The 20,590-nt window shown below is 49.8% G+C and overlaps 1 protein-coding gene across 2 annotated transcripts in view; it reads left to right on the forward strand.

Annotated features, from left to right (window-relative positions):
* TENM2 (teneurin transmembrane protein 2) overlaps window positions 1–20,590 on the forward strand; it is a gene marked incomplete at its 5' end in the record, with an annotated part of 597,332 nt that overhangs the window by 401,655 nt on the left and 175,087 nt on the right. For both annotated transcript variants that reach the window (XM_081135053.1, XM_081135054.1), the window contains one exon: window positions 12,590–12,712. In XM_081135053.1, the coding sequence (XP_080991179.1) occupies window positions 12,590–12,712 (123 nt within the window). The remainder of the gene's footprint in view (window positions 1–12,589; window positions 12,713–20,590) is intronic.

Consider the following 20,590-nt stretch of genomic DNA (forward strand, 5'->3'; position numbering starts at 1 on the left):
CACTGTCTTCATACTGTTAGAAATAATGAGAGAAGACAGGCGCGGGAGCCCTGCGCTCAGCCCGTTCCTCTACCGCTGGTGTCTTTCCTTCTTAGGCCCCTGCGGCGGGCAGGGAAACCCGGGAGTAGGCTGTGTCTTTGGGAACAGAAAGAAGGACAAGTGTTATAAGTCAGGTGTGATGGAGCAGGGACGGTGTTTCCCAGCTACGGCAGGCACATGTTTATTTTAATGTCTCACAATACATCGAGCTTTTCATTTCACGACATTATTTGGGGATGAAGCGAAATAGATTAACATTTTTTTAAAAGGGGGGTTGATTTTAAAATGTGGTAAGGAAATAGCACCAGGGGACACCGGATGTAGTGAAAATCATGAACGTGGTCGGGGATGACTGAGGTTAGGGAAACACTGATCGGGGGGGTTGAGATACATCTCCGCAGTCCTGGCTCTGGCACTTAGTGACTGTGTGAGAGTGGGCAAGCCGTTTAATCTCTCTAAGCCTCTGTATTCTCATCTGTAAAATGGGAATAATAATTCCTGCCTCCAAGGTGGTTTCTTTGGAGGGATGATTAAGTGAGAAATGCCTTAAAAGCAGGTAGTAACTAGGATCCTGGCACAAAGTCAGAATTCAGTAGATATTATTACTATTACCATTATTATCCTTAGCCTGGGACACTGTCAGACCTCAATTAATTGCACTTTTTTAACACAAGTTGTCAAGCCACTCTTTCATTCAATAAATCTTTCTTGGACACTAGTGTGTTCTAAACCTGATACTGGTCGCTGGGACAAATTCAAAGCTGGGGGACAGAGACTCAGTCTCACCCCTCAAGGTGCTCATGGCTCAAAGTTTGGGGGAAACGGGTGTAGGATGATCAGTAAACAATTATCATGTAAAGCCATAAATGCTGTAAGAGGTGTGGGTACAAAATATCCAGGGAGCCCCGAGGAGGAAATCAGCCCCAAAGAACCCCATTGAGCCGCATGGTCTAGAAACAGTGCCGTCCAATTGCCACGCGTGGCTACTGAGCCCTTGAAACGCGGTCAGTGTGACTGAAGAACTGAATTTTCCACTCTATTTCACTGTAATTCATTGAAAATTTAAAACGGAAGCAATAGAAAATATTTTTCTGTTTAACACACTTTTATTGTCTTGGCAAGACCGTATTTCGCTGAACCACTGAAAATTCAGGATCCGAATTGAGATCCGCTCTGAGCGTCAAATACGAACCAAATGGTTTGCCCCAAAAAAAGAAAGTAAAATACCTCATTAATGATGTTTATGTTGATTGCATATTGAACTGATAATAGTTTGGACATACGAGGTTAAAAACATACTATTGAATTCATTTTTACTTATCTAATGTGGTTACTAGAAAATTTCAAGCCACAGATGATGAGACCCGTGTTATAATTCTGTTGGACCAGAAGCTGAATGCAAATGACATTGAGAGCTGAAAGGTGCAGCTGTCCCCAGGAGAGACCCAAGGCTGGTTACCTGGGACGGTTCTTTCTGACAGACCTGGAGCAGAGCTGAGAGGATCTGAGGGCCCCGCCTACCTAGGAGGCTGTTCCCGGGGCTGCGGGAGGACAGAGCTGCCTCCGAGATTCAGTCCTCACTGTGGGAACTCAACAAAGTGGCCAGATTTAACAAATTTAAGAAAAAAATAAATCCAGCAACCCTTGACATTAGGCACGGCGTAGAAGGGCAGAGAGCTTCATTGTCTTCGTCAATAAAATCGTGATGATAAAACACCTACCTTGGGAGTGTCTTATATTACATTAAAGACTAAATGAAATCCGAGAAGACCAGGAGGGGGCATATTTAGAAACTTCAGCCTGAAAGAGCTACGTGATGAAAACGGGGGGGGGGGGGGGAATGTCCAGGTGCACTCTCCTTGCTGGAGCTCCGGGCCGGCGGGTCCCGGGGACTCTGTCCACCAGGCTGGCACCAGAGCAGACGCGGGGCCCCAGCTGCGGGTGAGCCGGGCGCACCCGGACTGCGCTCTTCCATAGGGTTATGGGGGGCTGGGGAGCCTGAGCCGAACGGGGGAGGGAGGTTCATTGCGAACCATGTCCTCAGTCTTTCTGTCGTCACTGAGCGCTTTGTATCGGCCAGAATGCCACAGCAGCTACAACGCTGCTACCTGTTGAGAAATGTGCACCTTGAGCAGGAAAGAATCGCGTGGGACTTGAGTATCACATGAAACCCCTGAAATTAGCTCTAGCAAGTAAACTGTCACAAACTCAAAATCAGTCTAATTGTGTCATTTATCTAATTGCAGGTGAAAATGTGGTTCTTTTCTCATGGCTGCAGGTGGCTGGCCTGCATTTCAAAAAAAATGCCCCCAACCCCAGATTCTCTTTTGCCCAGTAAAATATTGACCCTGTCTGTATCAGCGTATCAGAGGACCAGGGCTCCTGTGTTTCTGGGCATCTCCTTTCCCACTACGTGATAAGGCCCTGAGAGAGAGAACTAATTTTTTTTAACACACGATTCCTTTCCATCAGAATCCAGTTTAAAGTGTTTCAAGTTAGGCCCGTGAAATCCACTTAACTAAAAACCATTTAAGAGTAAGATCAAGCTCAATTTGCTAATACAAGATTTTTGATTTCAGAGTTTAAAAAAAAAAAAAAAAATCCTTGAGCACACCATGTCAAAAATTAAAAATTGAAAAGAACACCGGCAGCCTCCCCATGTGCCTAATTTGGCTTCTGCTGAACAAATGCCCAAATGGAGATGAGAATTATATATAGGATCTGCTCAGCGTCTTTATCTCTCCGAGTCATTTCTCACTCCTGAAAAATTGCCGAGCTCCCATGCGGGAGGGAACACACGTCCCTATCGACCATCACGCCGTTGGTCCCGGTGGATGTAGGAAAACGGCGATTTCAGACTCCAGTTGTGAATGAACTTCTAGTTCTGCAGTAGACATAAGTCGTTATAGAAACCCAGCCTAATGAATCTGGGATCAGGAAGGATCCGAATGCCTCTTTTGTTGACTAATTTATTAACAGGTTATTTTTGCTCACGCCCTATCTTGCACAGAGAAGTAATAAAAATCGTAAGTGGGTGAGAGAAAAAGCCGCCTCTGCAGTCGCTCATTTTCTCTTTAACAAGGCGTCGCGTTGCCTGTAGGCTTCAGGATTCTCTGTCTTTAAGGCCGTGGAAGAAGACAATAGAGAGAAACCCACAAAGTCAAGAGACCAAGGTTCAATTCTGCCTTAGCCAGTGTCATCGGTCATCAAGACCTGGGGCAAGTCATTTCACCTAAGTAGGACTCAAGGTCATCCTCTGTCCAGCAAAGGTCTGGACCACATGGCCTTTGAGCCCGTCTTGACTGTGGTTCTGCCACTCTGAGGCAATGCAGGGAGGAAGCCACAAAGCTTTCTCTGATCAAGGGTTTCTGCAAATGGGGGATCTCCACCTCCCTAGTCTTCGCTGGCATTGGAGTTGAGCTGACAGCTGTCCTGCTATGAGCTGGAAAGGTGCAGTACTCAGGCTGTAGGTGCCACAGGGCTCGGGTTCAAATCCCACCTCTACCACTTACCAGCTGTGTGTTAGTTCAGCTCTCTGAGCCTCAGCTTCTTCATCTGTCAAATGGGAAGATACACACATCATAACATCGGTGCCTGGCCCACACTAAGTGCTCAGTAAAAGTTAGCCATGATCACCATTGTTGTAATGACACAATGACCCAAGACCCAGCAAGAAATGAGGCACATTTCTTCCGTGCCTCTTATGTGTCCAATACTCCCAGATCCCTGCCTCCTGTATTCACACAACACTCTATAAGTTCAGTTTGACCACCCTTCTACCCATAGAGATATAATTATAGAGTGAGAATACATGGCTGGAAGCGTGTGCTGGGTTTTACAACCAGCTGCCCCCACCTACCAGCCCACTCAATTTGAGCAAATTTTCCAGTGCCTTCCCCCTCCATTCTCTCGTCTATGAAACAGGAGGAATAACAGTAGCCACCTCTAGGTTTCTCGTAAAGGGGGAATAAGGTGATGCTTATAAAGTGCTGGGCACAGTGTGTGACATTAGCTTCTATTCTAGCTAAGGAAAGTGACGCTCGGTGAGGTTAATTCATTGGCGCGGGGTCATCTGCCTCCGTGTAGTGGTATGGGGATTCATACCCTAGGGGGATGAATCTGGCATATCTCAGGGACCCCAGATAGGGAGATAGCTCCTCCTTTACCCTGTCCTGAGGCCTCCCTGACTCTGCTGCTGGTCTCAGGTTGCCTGGCTGTGGACTCCAGAGTCCAATCAGAAGGCTGGTTGGAAGCAGTTTGTTGGGGGCTGCCGGGGACTCAGGAAGGGAAATGATCCGGACCCTCCTTCCCTTGTTGGCCACAGCCTCGGGAAGGAAGAAACAGGTCCTAGGAACAGAGTGTGGCCAGCGCCCTAGTTGCCACCTCCCTGACCCCCTCAGCACTTTCTCTTGCAGGAGGCTGTTTTTCGCAGGAGAGTTCTGCCTCTTTGTTCCAGGGCACATGGCACCCCTGTGGATCGATAGGACATCATATCCTCTAAAACATTCATGAGGTCTGCTTCCTGGGATCCCAGGGTCTGCCTGCCGCTTGCAGGCTACACCGCCTTTCCTTTGTAGTCGGGGGTCTTGCGGACCGGCGCCCTCTTTACCAAGGACGCCGGTTGCTGTTCTTAAAAGAAGACAGGGATTGTTTGGGTCGTCAGCACTGAATGACAAGCTTCCGGGGGGGATGGAGAAAGGTGCGTGTAGGTGTCTGTGTACCGATCGTGGGGATGTGTTTTGCTATCACAAAAGCTCTTAAAATCCCAGACCATGATTTATTTGCGGCGTAAAGCCCACCAATATTATCATTCTGTAAAGGTATTTTGATCACATGGGCCCTTTCTTGGAGAAAGAAAGGCTTTCATTTTATTTCTTTCCTGGGAGAAGCAGCCACAGGAACAGGGTGGTTGGGGCGGTGAGTGATACCCTGCGAGGCGAACGGCTCCGAGTCTGTATTTCGCGCCCGCGGATGAGCCGGCTCGGTGGACCACGGGACGCGGGGCCGGCGTGGCCAGTCCTCCAGGGCGCAGTGGGGGGGCTCGGCGCAGGAACAGCGAGCGGCTCTGCGCACGTGTCTGTCTTGCGTATTGATCTGCCCGGTGATGCTGAGAGCTGGGCGGGGGGCTTGTTAGAGGTCACCTGAGCTCACCAGACACCACAGATCCAGTGTCAACAGTCGGGGACGACAGGTAGGGATGACACCAGCTTGGGGCTCCATACATCCCGAAGCTGCAAGGCACCCCGTTTTCTCTTTTCCTCCAAACACAGGAATTGATTAATTTCGTACCACTTCCCACTCGCTGTACCATCCTGAGCCTGTCACAGGAACTGATTAATACGCTGGTCCCTCCATGTGGATTCTTCCTGTCTCGAGAACACACTGCTCCCTGGTCCCAGGGCTGCCTCGGGCAGCTGTCCCCTTGTCCTCAAGGCACACAGGCAGGAGGGGACAGAAAGCCTCCCTGCATTAGCAAGGGCCTGGGATGTGAGTGACACAGACAGAAATCCCCACGATGGCCATTTCGGCACTATGGCTGGAGGGTAAGGGGGCACAGGGAGAGGTGCAAATGCAGGTACGTTTCTGCAGAGCACCCCCTTCTCGTCCAGGGGTCCTGCCAGGATTCCAGCAGCATCTATGACCCCTCCTTCCTCCTCTGATTCCTACACCATAAGCTTTGCAACCGTTCTGGGAGATGGGAGCTGGAAGTTGGATGCGGGCAAGTCAGTTTCAGGGCCCCCGTGGGAGGCGGGTGCACGCATCCCATTGCCCGCAAAGGGGCCTGTGGGTGTAACTTCCCTGCAGCGCTTTGAAAACTCGTTCTGTTGAATGCATAATAATAGTGGGGGGGGGGGGGACCAGAGAAATCACGCCCCCAAGGCAGAGTGAAAGGGATTTTTTTTCAAAACTCCTTTACAATTCCAATGTCTTAAACTCCTTTAAGACTTAAGGCCTTTCCAAGAATGCCATCCCTCCCGGTTTTCGCTGCATCTCTTCTTTCGAGCCGGTTTGGTCATTTTCATACAGGCAGCATGCCTAAAAAGGGTGCTGTTATTACGTGGCAGTGGCCCTTCCTCCTTGAGCCCACAGACCCAGGGAAAAGTCGCCCAACATGTCGTCCGTCGGCCTGGCTATGAGTGGAAGTCGCCAAACGTTTATTTCTTACTGACAGTGGCGATCACTTTCAGTGAAACAGTAAGCTGGGCATATTTATAGAGGACTGATGACTGCTCAGAAAGGCAGGTGTCTGGTCCTGAGTGGGCCTCGACAGTGTTGTGACTCTGTCGCCCACCCGCCCTGTCGGTGTTGCTCATTCGTGGTGACAGTCAGGACTCTGAAGGAGCCACTGCAGGCAGGAGGCAGGGTGGGGCTGGCGGCTCTGACTCCTCAGTCGCCAGAGCCTGGCTCTGAATCCCAGATTTCCTCCTTACTGGCTCGGTGATCTTGGGCGAGTCACTTAACCTCCCTAAAGCTCAGTCTCCTTTTCTAGGAGATGTGGATTCTGTTGCCACCCTGTTGGGCAAGATTGGAAATAAGTGAGCTTTTTGTCCCCTTTAGAATCCTCAGTGTCACCCGCCCGACTCAGGTAGAAGCCACCAACTCCACCCCAACCTCGAACGTTCCCCCCCGGACGTCGGCATGAACTGCTCGCTCACTTCCTTCAGGCCTTGGCTGAGCTGTTACCCGCCGCGGCTGCCATCCTTCACCAGTCCTCATTCAAACACAGGGACCTTTAATTCCGTCTCCCCCGCCCCTGGGATTCCCTAACCCCACGCTCTACTTTTCACTTACGCGGTTAGTTTCTCTGTCCCCACTAGAATGTAAGTTCCATGAGAGCAAGGAACTGGCCAACAGCTTTATTCTGGGTGCCTGGGACCTACCTGACAGACAAAAATAAATATTTGCTGAATGATTAAAAAACACACACACACACACAAATGAATGATACAATTAACCTAATGAGCCCCATACCTGGCACATTGTCAAAATAACTGTTAATTGCCCCCATGTCATTGAGTGGGTCTATTTGCATGTGTTAATTTCCACGACTATTTGCAGAACTGCCTTTGCAGGTGGCCTGTGCAAGTTGAGGGTTTAGCGCTCCTACGCGCGAACTCTGATTACTCCGCGGGGTGGTTCTCTTCTCTAGGCAGTGGCACTTTTGGAATCGGCGACATTTCCCAGGGGGGCCTGACGTTGTTGACTAAATTGGCTGATGCGGGAGCAGGGAGCCCCAGCCCCGGCCTTTCCGGTCGTCCTACCTGCTCTCTGAAGGGGCTTTGCCAGCATCTCTGAGGCCCCAGTGAGTCTGACCACGTGGAGCCACTGGACCAGCAGGTGTGGCTCCCCCCCCCCACTCCCTAAACTCTGCTTCCCCGAAGGCTCCCGTTTTCAAAGGGAAGCCCCCTCTCTTCCTGGGGCTGGTCTTGACAGATACGCCCTGCTCCTGGGGCCTGCTCGGCAAGCACAGAGCCCCCGTGGCCCCCACGTTTGCGCTCTGCGAGAAGCAGGGGCCGAGCAGCTCCCCGGGAAGCGGGGCTGACGTATTGATCGGCCCCCTTGTCGGGCTGGTGCCCTGCCAGCCAATGAACACGGAAGGATCTAAGTGGCACTCAGCGGGGCCCACGCGCGCCCTAATTGCTATTTCAGACAACCCCTGTTCCCAGCTGCCACTCTCCCAGGCCTGCAATCTCCTGTCCTTGTGGTGGCTGGAGAATTTTGTTACTTTGTAACCCCTCTCCCTTCCTTTTGGCCTGGGCAACTTCTGAGTATTTCTTTTAGAGCCCATCTGGCACCAAAACCAAACAGGCAACTTCAATTAGGAAATATCACCCGAACTGCAGGTAGGTCTGTTTCGTATTCTGGCTGCAGCCCGGGGCCTGTGTGTGGTCTGTCCGTCCTGCCTGGTTCGCTTTCAGCGCTCGATGGAAGTTTTTTCCACTTAGCCGGGGGGAAACTCGAAGAGTCTGGCTGCCTCCTGTGTTTTCGGTGGCTGATTTCCCGGCTGCCACCTGGATTACACAAGCTTCCACTCGGAGCCTTTCCCTGCTCCATCCTTGCTGACCCACGGAGCCACGCTGTTCTGTCCGAGGGTCCCTCCGGAGCAGGGCCTGTCGAATCATGATAAATTGTGCATTTTCGGCTGCCGGTGAGGGTGAGAAACATGAGGGAGAGGGCCTCCCAAACTCATTTCACTTCTGACCCTGAGATGGTCTGAACAGGACCTTTTAGGATGAGCTGCTGGAGCATTTGGGGGCATGGGGGAGGGGACCCCCGCTGTGCCCAGGCTGTCTTATTACATAACATGCAAGTTGATGAGGCCAGTGTTCTCCCAAAATCATGAGATGAAGAAGCAATAACTCTGGCTCTTCTGAGGCTCCTCAGCTTTCAAAATCTGATTCTGAGAGCGGATCACAATTGGAAATATCACGACATCATGTTTAAACAGCTGTTTTGTTGTTATTCATAGAAACAAATGTCGTGGCTCCCATGTGTCCTAACTCTTCCTGGCTGGGTTTTGGAAAGGATCCTCACCCTATAAATAAATAACTTCAAGGAATGCACAGTGACGTAGTGTATAAAAATGGAATTTCTCACTTACCCTATAAGTGAATGTATCCATCCAGATAGTATCAGGTGTGCTGCTGTAACAGAGATCCCCGCACTCTCAGTGGTTAGCAACAGTAACAGTTTATTTCCTCACTGATTCTGTGTTCTGTCACCGTCAGCCATGACTGCCTGGTCACGGCCCCCATCTGCATTCAACAAGATGAGAAAATAGAACCCCCTTCAGGAAGGGGTGCTGGGTATAGAAAATGGTCATTCATCAACCACAGTGACATTGTCATAAATTGCAAGAAAGAGACCAGGTTCGCTGAGATCCTATTGCAGACCAGCATTGGTCACAGATCACTGTGACACCTCCCGCTGTAACCCTCCTTGGATTCCAAAATCCCCCTGTGATCAAACTTCACAGGCACCCGTTTCCTCACCGGTGAAAGGGAATTATGATAGAACCCGCCTCAAATGTAAGCCAGGAGTCTTAAGGAAACGTCTATAGGAAGTCTTCTCCAGTGCTGGCCAGAGAAGGGCTTCAGGGACCGGCCACAGGTACTGATATACTGATCATCAAAATAGCTTCTCTCTGCAGACTCGTCCCCATTGCTGCCAGCACTGTCTCATTCCATCGTTTTCACCTCTGAGTTAGGTATTTTTTGTTTATAAGAACCTAATGTCCTACAATCCATCCCCTCCACCTTCCCCCATGTGGCATTACCTACTCGGATAAACACTTAAGGAGTGCCTTCTGTATGCGGTGCCCTCGAAGATCTGCCGGGGGACAGATGCTTAACCCCCTTCGGTCCCCAAGCAGCTGTTATTCTACCCATAGAAGGGACCCTTTCCAAGAGGTGAAGGGGAGTTGGACTGATTGATCTCTCACCCCAGCCATAGAGCAGAGCAATAGCAGAATAAAACAGAGCTCTTATCTACAGAGTTCTTTCTTAGTCAGGAAACTCATTTATTTCACGGCTCCCCTGGGCCTCTATTCTAAGGACACTCCGGTCCATGCCCACAGGCCAGAAAGATGCTCTCCTTTCCCTGCTGAAGAGGGAAGGAATCGCTGATCAAGGAGAAAAAAGTGTAACCAGAAGCCTGTTTGAGACTCTTCTCCACCACCTCCCCAATAAAACAGAGAAGGTGGTTATACCCCTGCTATAATTCTCACTTATTTTCTTAACATTCCACTGAACAACAGAAACTATGCCCAAACTTGAGTTTCATTCTTGCTGCGTTGCGTCTGCTGTGAGGACAGAGCCCATCTCAGCAGAGCTGGGGTGGTGCTGCTTCTAGACATTTCCCCCCCCATCCCAGCTCCACCTCACTTGCTCATTTCTTCTTTTCGCTTCTGGGAGTCGTCCGAGAAGGTGCGCGCGTACCCCGACCCCAACCCTTCTCACACCATCTGTCGTTTCTTGTTTTCAAAAATACTTTAAAAAGAAAAGAGATGCTACGGGACCCAAACGAGAAGGGAGGGGCAGGCTCTTTGCAAACAGAGAGCACGCAGTACCAGGGATGCCCTGCTTACCTGCAGGCGGCTTGGGGTGCTGTTGGCCCCCTGTGCCCCAGAGCTGAGGGCGATAGCGGGTTCTGCGCGGGATGACAGGGTGGAGTCCCATGAGGGGAGAGCGGCTGTGACAAGAGTTTTCACACCGACGGGGTGCTGGGGAGGTTGTCGTCTCTGCCCGACGGTGCCACCACCTCCTTCTACAGGTGGGAAAAGCAAAGCTCCGTTAGGCCTGAGCCCCAGCTACACCTGCGACACCTGTCCGTGTCTGTCTGAAAACGGAGACACCCCTCCAGAGAACCACATCTCCAGGGCAGCCGGGAGCTGGCTCAAGGCAAGCCCTGATAACCCAATCAAAACATTTATGAAATCATTTTAAAATAGCGAATTCTTTGGTTCCCTTCACCTCGTAATTACAAATCAGATGCTATCATTACTTGAAGCGACCATGATTAGGTCTCATTGCCTGACCTGTACAGGGAAAATATGTCATTATTTGAGGCGGTGAAGTCTGGTCTCTTCAAGTTAGTGACCTACATAGAAAGGATAAACTTTAGAGGAAAATTAGGTGTTCCATTGGTAGAAAATATACAGTAAATGTCACTTATTAGTGTTTATCATCTCAGAGAGTTGCAACAGTGGGCCCTGCGCTTCAGAGAAATGTCTAGAAGCAGCACCTGGCTCCGAGTTGGGCCCATGTGTGATAAAAAACCCGATGTCAGGTCTGGCTGGGTGTGGCTCAGTCATTGAGCATCAACCTAGGATCCAGAAGATCGCGGTTCGATTCCCGGTCAGGGCACATGCCCGGGTTGCGGGCTCGACCCCCAGCAGGGGGCGTGCAGGAGGCAGCCGATCAATGACTTTCATCACTGATGTTTCTCTCTCTCTCCCTTCCTCTCTCTGAAATCAATAAAGATATATTTAAAGAAAAAAAAAAAAGCCGATGTCCACACGGGACCCGTTGCCACCTGAATCTGCGGCCATCAGTCTGAGCTGTGTTGTTGGAGGACAGGTTTTTAACCTTAATGGGATGCAGGCTGACTTGGAGTGGTGGCAGGCATGCAGAATTAATTGCTGTGTGAACAGTTTCCTAAGCATTGTTAATTGTGTTTCCTGCGGTTAATTGTTTCTCCCGTCCCTGCACCCTCCCTGTCAACGGCCCTTTCTCTCCCGCAGCGCTGGACACATAGCAACAGCATCAGCCTGTGTCCGGTTGCAATGCCAGACGGACGTGGCGAGATTATTGTCTGAATGGAAAATGTGTAGGGAAATGAACTCCTTATTGATTTGCAAATGAAGCATTTCAGAGATGGGGGCTTGGGAAGAATGCAGGTTGTTTTATTATGGCATGCAATCAAGCAAGGCACCAAGAAGCACAGAGAGAGGGGTGTGAGTTGGCTAATCTAACTGGGAAGTGGGGCCCTGGGACAGACAGATGGACAAGGAAGACCTTAAGGAAGTTTGCACTTGAAGGTTTGGGGAGCACAGTGAAGTGAAGCAGGAAATGTGCAGCCCGGCCAGCATGGCTCGGTGGTTGAGCGTCGACCCATGAACCAGGAGATCGCGGTTTGACTGCCAGTCAGGGCACATGCCCGGGTTGCGGGCTCGATCCCCAGTAGGGGGCGAGCAGGAGGCAGCTGATCAATCACTCTCATCATTGATGTTTCTCTCTCTCTCTCCCTCTCCCTTCCTCTCTCTGAAATCAATAAAAAATATATATATATAGTAAAAAAAAAAAAAAAAAGGCAGGCCTTGTGCAGACGTGCTGGTCTCCTGAGCAAGGAGGCGGGGCTGTGCCTCAGAATGTCTCCTTCTGCGCTGTGGTAGAGTGTGTGGGTATTTGGGGGCAGGGGGAGTTATGATATCTTCAGAAAAGGACCTCATTCTACCACCACGCCCAAGCTTTTTCCATAATGGGCTGTAAAGTATTCACTGACCATGAATAGGGGTGGGGAAGAAAAATATTTTTAGAGTTTGGACTAATTGGGGGGTGGGCTTTCCAAGGGGCCAGCACAACGCAGATACTGATGTTTCCCATCTCCGGAGCCCTGTCTTGACGCTGATTGGCATTTCGAGTAGTTTGGGGGACCCCTTGTCAGTGCCCCTGGACCACTAGTCTAAGAACAGCTGCGTCCAGGGGAGGGGAGCCTGGGCATGACAGAGAAGCGCCCTGTACAGTGGTACCAAAGGGGCATTTCCCCTCTGTGGTGGCACCACGCGGATGGTCTGGGCTGCTCTCTCCTCCCTTCTCTCCCTCCCCTGCCCGCCACAGGGACCCTCTCCGCTCCAGGCCAGAGAGGAGACCTAACCACCCAGAGCTGTGCTTTCTGTATTTAGCTGTCCCCTGTGGCCTGGGGCAGGCCGCTTTTGAACTGCAGCTTCCTTCAAAGGCCCTGGCTTGGAAAAGACACCTGGCCCTCCCCCCCTGACATTTGCGTTGCTGAATTATCTATTCATATTCTCATTACTTTGTCTCTCCCGCAGCAATGCATCTGCTCGGACTCAATTGGCAGCTCCAGCCGGCAGATGGACACACCTTCAACAACGGAATAAGGACTGGCCTGCCAGGAACCGATGATGTGGCAACGATGCCATCTGGAGGCAAAGGTGAGGTTACAGCTGCTGCTCGCCCCCTTGAGGTCACAGGAAAACTCGGAGCTCCCGCCAGCTGCTTCAGGTTTCCTAATCCCAACCTTGGAGGGTCTGCATCGGGGAAAAGAAAGGGGGGGAGCGTCACCTTTCGGAGAGGCCCCGTTACAAGCTGTTTGTCTTGCCCCTGTCCGTGGGCTGTGTTTGGCGGCAGTCGCTGGAGCGGGCACGGTGCCCGCTGGGAGCAGTGTGCACACCTATGCTCTGGCAGCCAGGGGCAGGGACTGCAGCTGCTGGAGGGCATCCCAGGCCTGGGCGGAGCAGCAGCAGCTGCAGCAAGTCCTTCCCGAGGGAGAAAGCCCAGGGTGGAGGGAGCCCTCGCCTGGGGAGAGAGGAGGCCTCCCCGGGGAGGAAGCCCCGACAGGCCTGCCCGATAGACTCAGACTCAGAGCAGGTGGGCTTTAGGGAGAATAGAAAGGAGTTGTGACAACTGGGGAACAAAGCCTCTCTTCTAAGAACAGGGAAGGAGACAATGGGAATGTTTATTGAAGCAATGAGGCAACTGTATTCTTGCAGGGGGCTGGGGGCAGGAAAGGTGCTAGGAAGGTGCTAAGGAGGCAAGAAAACAGAATGTGGGGAGGTAGGGATGCAGAGACAGGCTAAAACCATTATTCCTGCCCCATCTTTTTTTTTTCAGTTGTGTAGCCCTTTATTGGCAACTCAGATAGAAGGTATGTGCTGTGCAACATGGGTAGAAAGGGATTATGATGGGAGAATTATTATATTCTAACACAGGTCACTTATAAATGCAATTTATTAAAAAGCGCCCACCTTTAAAAAAGAAAAAGACAGCAGCAGCCAGTGACACGGTTATAGTTGCTGAATCCGGAGGAAATCACAAAACTCTCGCTCTGCCTCTCAGCACACGTAGGTCCCCCATGTTTCCTCACTACCCCACAGGGATATTTAGATGAGAATAGTACTAATAGTTACTGAGCACCTACTGTGTGCCAGGCTTATGAACTAGCAGTTTTGGGGCACCTACTGTGTGCCAGGCTTAGGAACTAACAGTTATTGGGCACCTACTGCAAGCCAGGCCTAGCACTGTGTAATTTCAGCAACTCTAAAGGGAGGAAAAATGATCTCGGAGAAACTGAGACCCAGGAGGTTTTGGAAACTTACCCCAAATCAAATAAGAAGACAGGTGCAAACCTGGCCTGGGTCTGTGCCCTGGGCCTCTGTGGGCAAGCTTGTTGGAGTTTTCCTTAGATCGGTCATTTTCCACAGAGAAGATTCCAGAATCCATCTTCCTTCACGGGTGTGCATCCGTGATCTCGAGATGCTAATGTTGCTGAAATGTTTCTCCCCGGCGCTGTCCTAATGCTTCGAGGGTGACTTTTTCTCTTCTTAGCCAGCCTTTAATAATTGCTCCGCTCATCTATCCTAATCATACACTAAATTACCTTTAAGGAAGCATGGAAAAGTTTTATCCGAGGATGAAATTATATGCTTTCCATTATCAGGTAACTCAAACTACGCCTAACAATGAAAAGTAGACTTGGTCTTAACTGATCGCGTCTTGCCTTCACTGACCAAAAAGCTCCAAGCTAAACGTGTTGGCCAAGGTTGTAATCTATTCACCTCCAGGCCTTGAGACCACCTGCAACTTTGGTTTCTTTTCCGACAGTGGTTTGTGGTTTTTGCCGGGGGATTTTTGCCCACGGGGGGACACTTGGCAATGTCTGGAGACTTTTTCAATAGTCACAATTAGAGTAGGTGCAGCTGGCACCCGGTGGGTAGAGGCCGAGATGCGGTCGAACATCCTGCAGCGCACAGGGCAGCCCCCGCAGTGAAGAACCACGCGTCCAAAATGGCAACAGGGGTGCTCCTTGAGAAACCCTGCTCCAGGGGTCTCTCTCCTATTCTGCCCATGAGTGTCCTTGGATCTGCATGTCAGCACCCTGTCCTTGGAGGAAAATGCAGAATATGCATTTGAAAGTGAACAGGCATGTGCTATCCTCAGGCACAGAAATGTCCGTTAAGCGTATGTACCTTCTGAAATGACACACAAACTCTTTTCACATATGGCCCTTCACAAGGGGCCCCTGAGAGGCATCAGCGTCTGTGAACCAAGATCAGCCGCTCCTCCCGTTCACGGTTCAGCCTGAGCCTCCCGGGCCAGCTCGGGCAGAGCGCTTCCCCCAGAGCAAGTCCTCACCGAGGGCTCTGCACCTAAATTACCAGTGAGCAAACGCTTTCCGTGGGGTCTTGGAAGGACCTGAATTTTCCCCTCAGATGCAATCCGCTTCTGAAAATATTGTGTAAGTCATATAACATCACCAGTTCAGCTGTTTTCCAAATGAGTTATGAGACAGGCAAAAATGGTTGCCAAATCATCGCCAAATGAATTTTGTCAATAGGACTCTTATGAAAAGGGGGTGAGAATTTAAAGTTGCTTACACTCGAAGTAAATGCCTCAACATTTCATTTCCGAACACCAAAACAGTGCTCTTCTGACGACTGAACATATCAGATCCCTTCTTTAACTTGCTATAAAGTTTGGTTTTAAAAAAAAAACAGCTAGAAAGGCTTTCATTTTCTCACACATGGCTAAGTCTTTTAGAGAAAGTGACCTTAGGTTTGAATTTCTTTCCTTGGTGACCTCCTTCCCCCCACTCCCCAATTCTATACGTTTTAAATAATCTGAATCAATTCCAAGTGACTGCTTTTCCAGTGTTTCAAAGAGACAGCCAGGAAATATTGGCAATAAGTTAATTAAATACCACCCCCTTGGTTTTTTGGTGGTGTACAATAATCCTTCACTCTGCTAATGTTTTCATCGAGATACACCACACATGGCCAGGGAGGTTAATCTTATTAAGCAATTACTGGGTAAGTATCCAGCAGAAGCAAATTAAAATGTAAGCAAAACACGGACATGTGAGCCCCATCTACGATGGCACATCGATAGAGATTTCATTACCTGGTCTTTAGCAGTGTTTACATTTCTCAGATTTGGAAAGAAATCTAATAGACAGCGCAGCCTACACACTCGGATGTGTTAGTGGAAACAAAGCCCTTGATTAATTAGTTAGGAGAGTATGTTCTCTGGCCTTTGTCTTCCCTTTTCCATTTGTTGTTGCTGATGGCTTATTTTTACTCTGTTCTCTCTTTCAATTAAGCCTCAGCGTGGTTGGCTGTTGGGTTTCAGATCAAGAAAAGGGAGCCCACCGACTGCCAGAATCACTCACCATCTCGCGTGTATTTCTGTGTTAAAAGGAATGAACTCATACGTCTTCATTACGGGAGCACGGAGCACGTTTTCTATGGATCTGGGATTAGATGAGCCTTGAGAACAGAGATTCAATACAGTGCTCTGACCTGGTCAGATAGCATAAGGGAGTCCAGTTTGATTGGCTAGGCCCAGAGGCAGGGTGTACAAGAGCTTCTGAAGGGCACATTGTAGGTAGGCAATTCGCTCACTGATCTTAAGAAAGAATGAGCTCCCAAGTAGGATTTCGTGGATCAGTCTCAAAATCTATCGCTCACTTTAAATTTAAGGTACCCTTTATATCAGAGGTCAGCAAACTGCATCTCGTGGACCGAGCCTGACCAGCTGCCGGTTTTTACAAATAAAGTTTTATTGGAGCACGGCCATGTCCCTTCATTGCCTGTGGCTGCTCCTGTACCACAATGATGCAGTTAAGCAGTTTGCAACAGGAACTAGACTGAGGCCCACAAAGCCGAACATACTTACCATCTGGCCTTTTACCAAAAAAAAAGTGCGCTCACTCTTCTTGGTCTTTACTGTAATGACACAAATTATAGGAGTTTAGGGAGAAGAGGCCACACTCCCAACGTGTCAGTTTTCTCTTCTTGACTGAGAGTTGGGTGTAATACAATCTTGGTAACCTGGCATGAACAGATCCTCTATCCTATAGGACTCTGGCTTGGTCTAGCCGGATACAAACCACTTGGCAGCTGTGAACATAAGTAGCCCATGTCCTCCCTCAGCCTCCAATTCCTCTGCTGTAAAATGGTGCCCCCTCATAAGCACGCTGTCCAGTGTAAATGAGACAATCTTGTAAAACACGGAGTGTGGAATCCGGCACTTACTAAGAGATCTATGAATATTAGTCGTTGTCACTGACATCTTACAGCTGGTACACTGAGCAAGCCTCTACGGGCCACCACTGCTTATGAGGGCTGTATTTTCTTGCTTTGTGTTTATTTTTAAAATATTTTTATTGATTTTTAGAGAGAGAGGAATGGAGAGGGGGAGAGAGAGAGAAACAATGATGTGAGAGCCAAACATCAATCAGCTGCCTCCTGAGTGCCTCCCACCAGGGATCGAGCCCGTCACCCAGGCACATGCCCTGACCGGGGATGGAACCGGCAACCTTTGGGTGCCTGGGATGACTCCCAACCAACGGAGCCACGCTGGCCAGGGCAAGGTGCCGTATTTTCCAAAGGCGGCGTCCGCCTTCAGAATGTCATGAGAGACATTCATGCTGCATCATCTCTTTTTTCCTAACCTCTGAGCATTAGAACAAACCGGAATGAAGACTTTCCCAAATGCCTGCTTGACAGGGCCGGCGGGAGCCGGACGGCCGGTGTGCCGGCCGGCCCGCCACAGCCTTCTTGTCTCATTGCGGCTCGGGTTCCCTCACTGCCAGCCTGTTTAAGTCCCACCATTCTCAGTTTATAACTCAGCTGTAAACATTTATTTGTGCCGGGAGCACATTTCTTTCCTACCCTTTGAAAAAAAAAAAAAATCCGAATTTCCAGATGGTGTGCAAGTTGGAAGAAAAATGGCAAAGACTGTTATTCTGTTTAGAAACATGTTTTCCTACACTTGCCCTTTCAGCAAAAACTTCATAATGATTCTTACTAGTTGGCTTAATGCACAGGACAGGGAGCCAGATTAGCAGGGAGGTTGGTAACTCTTCCTCTGGCTCCTGCCAGCCTCTCGATGCACAGAGCCCAGGGTTGCAAAAGGATCACTTCCCTGCACGAGGCTTTTTCAAAGTCGGCGAAGTCCCCAGAAGGGCCAGAGGTCACTGTGTTGGAGCCAGTCGTTACCAGGGTGCATGTCAACTGGAACATAGACCAACGGCCTACGTACCAACACAGCTCCTCTCACTTCGTAGGCCGCGTTCTACCACCGTTACGTGCGTCCCACGGCTACACTTAGCCTCTGCCACCCCTTTCTAAGTTGCAGTTTTCGTTGTACCCAGCAGCATCATGGCTTGACGTGGGTATGAAGAATGAGATCCAGTGCCCTCCCCACGCGTCTCCCTTGCTCGCCTTGGCTCTCTCCTCTGTCAGACTTGCCCAGCGCGCCCGGAGCTTGGTGTCTGCTCGCTGCGTGAACACACACCTTTCTGCGTCTCTTGTACTCAGCCCCGGGCCTGGGACACAGTCAGCATAGTGGCCGGAGAGCTGAGATCCGTTACTGGTCAGACACGGCGTTCAGCCCCAGCTCTACCATATAAGAGCTGTGTAGCCGTAAGCAAGTCGCTTTACTTCCGTGGTCCTCTCATCTGAAAAATTGGGGGGGGGTGGGGATCACAAAGATGTCAGGATATTACAGGGCAAATAGTAACCCCTCAGTAAATGTTAGCTGCTATAAATAACACTAATAAACTGAACTACAGACGAATGCAGAAGCAAGACCACCGAAACTGTCAGATGTATAAATATCTATTAACTCTCTTAGTGACAAAAAGTTGACTATTTTTAACCTAAGGTGAGAAACTGAGGTTTCAAAAGACCTAAAGGCTGTGTACTTTTGTAATGCCCTTCAGGGTTGTCCCAAGCAGTGAAGGATTTCATAAAGATCACTGTTCCCACGTGAGAGTGTGAGCACCGTTGCAGGAGCAGTGAGTCTCAGGATGGAAATCTGTTCCTGAAGCCAGACAGCCAGCAGCAGGGTGAAGGCGATGGGCTGCTGGGGGCTCAGAGGAGCTATAATCCAGGGCAGTGAAGCTAATGTCCTTAGGAGAATCTCTTCACCCATCTCTTGCTTAAACAGAGCCCTCAGATGGTTGTCCTGATTCCCCAATAAATGGAAACGAGGTGTGATGACTGAAGCAATATTCTGAATTCAACTTTATTTGCAATAGATAAAAATATGTGAGGCAGAGTAATCTGCAAGGCAGATTTATGCCAAGGTGCCTCCGGAGCTCGGTTAAGTTTAGGAAGGATGGATATGAGGCTTCATTTCCCCGGTATGACTACGAGCCCATTCCTTTTATCTCTTGTTTGGGGAATAGTCTCGCTGTTTCCATAAATGAATTATGGCAACGTTTTCTGAAATGATTAGCCCCTAATGTGGCCGTGGAAGGCTGTCGATTTGCTCAACACCGGTCTTATTTAAGTGGCTGGGATTTTAGGTACATGTTTCTGAAATAGGCAATAGCTTCCCATTTACTTGGGCAATCTTCCATGGAGCTAGAGAGAGAGGGGCTCTCCTGTAACACCGATCATTAGTGTTGCCTCTAAAAACCCAGAGATCTCATCCTGAAGCCGGCGATGCACCGGCCAGAATGATCCTGTGTTAAGCATCTGCTTCTTAGGGCAAAATGGTCATCATCTCAACTTGTCACTTTGAGCTCATGGAACGAAAAGTTTGACGCGGCCCGGCCGGGTGTGGCTCAGCGGTTGAGCATCAGCCTAGGATCCAGGAGGTGACAGTTCGATTCCCGGTCAGGGCACATGCCCGGGTTGCGGGCTCCATCCCCAGTGGGGGGCGTGCAGGAGGCAGCCAGCCAATGACTCTCTCATCATTGATGTTTCTCTCTCTCTCCCTCTCCCTTCCTCTCTCTGAAATCAATAAAGACACATTTAAAAAAAAAAAAAAAAAGAAAGAAAAGTTTGCCGCAGAAGCCGCAGCTCTGGAAGATGTGGGCTGGCCTGGCTCCTGCTGGCCCAGTCACTGCCCAAGGATGGTGGCCAGACTTTCACAGAATAGCTGCTAATAGTTCCTCTTCTGCTGAGGCTGCCAGTTCAAGCCCAACCTGAATCCATGGGACCCCTGGACCCCATGCAGGCTGCCTGGATAAGGAATGATGGGAATATGACATAAATCCCAATTTTGATGTTGACCGAAGGTTACCTCGCACTGTAGTAGATGCTCAATAAATACTTGTTGCATAAAGTATTAATGAATGGCCCACCCAACATTGCTTCGGACATTCATGAATCATTGTTAAGTAAATAAAATCTGGCTACTTTTCACTAGCACAGGCTGCACAGAGGTGGTACCTACCGAGAAGCAGCTTGAGGACATTTAACTCCTGCCATTTGGAACAAATGAACTTGGTGACTTCGTTTCCTTGGGCCATAGCACCTTAATTCCTGTGACGGGTCCCTCCCTGTCTGCAGACTTATTGCCCACTCATTGTATATTGATTTTAGGGGCTCTGACAGCCTGTTTCACTAGGGTCAGCCCACCCCTCGGCCCTCTGTAGTGAATTATGCCTACACTAGGCAGCCTCTGTTTTAAATTAGACCATCACAAACTGATTCTCCAAGTCTGGGATAGTTCTAGCTGTTTTTAGGTAGCACAGCAACAGAACAGAAAGATGTACCTACAAGTCAGGTACTACATGTATTACCCTGCTTAATCCTCAGAAGGAACCCCATTCTACAAGTGAGTAGGTGAACTCAGAGAGGGGCAGTGATCAGCCTAAGGGTGCACAGCTCAGAGTCGTCAGGCTGGGATTTAAACCCAGGGCTGCCCATGGCTGTGCCACACTGCCCTCTGAGGTCTCAGGAATCCTCACTGAGGGCACCCCCCAGGGAGGTAAAGGTACAGACCCCGGTCACTCTGTTGCGTGTCTCGGTGGCCGCCTGTTAGGCACTGGCTGTGTCTGAGGTCCTGGCGCAGCCGGC

Source organism: Miniopterus schreibersii (assembly GCF_964146895.1).
Source record: "Miniopterus schreibersii genome assembly, chromosome: 4".
NCBI classification, from domain to species: domain Eukaryota; kingdom Metazoa; phylum Chordata; class Mammalia; order Chiroptera; family Miniopteridae; genus Miniopterus; species Miniopterus schreibersii.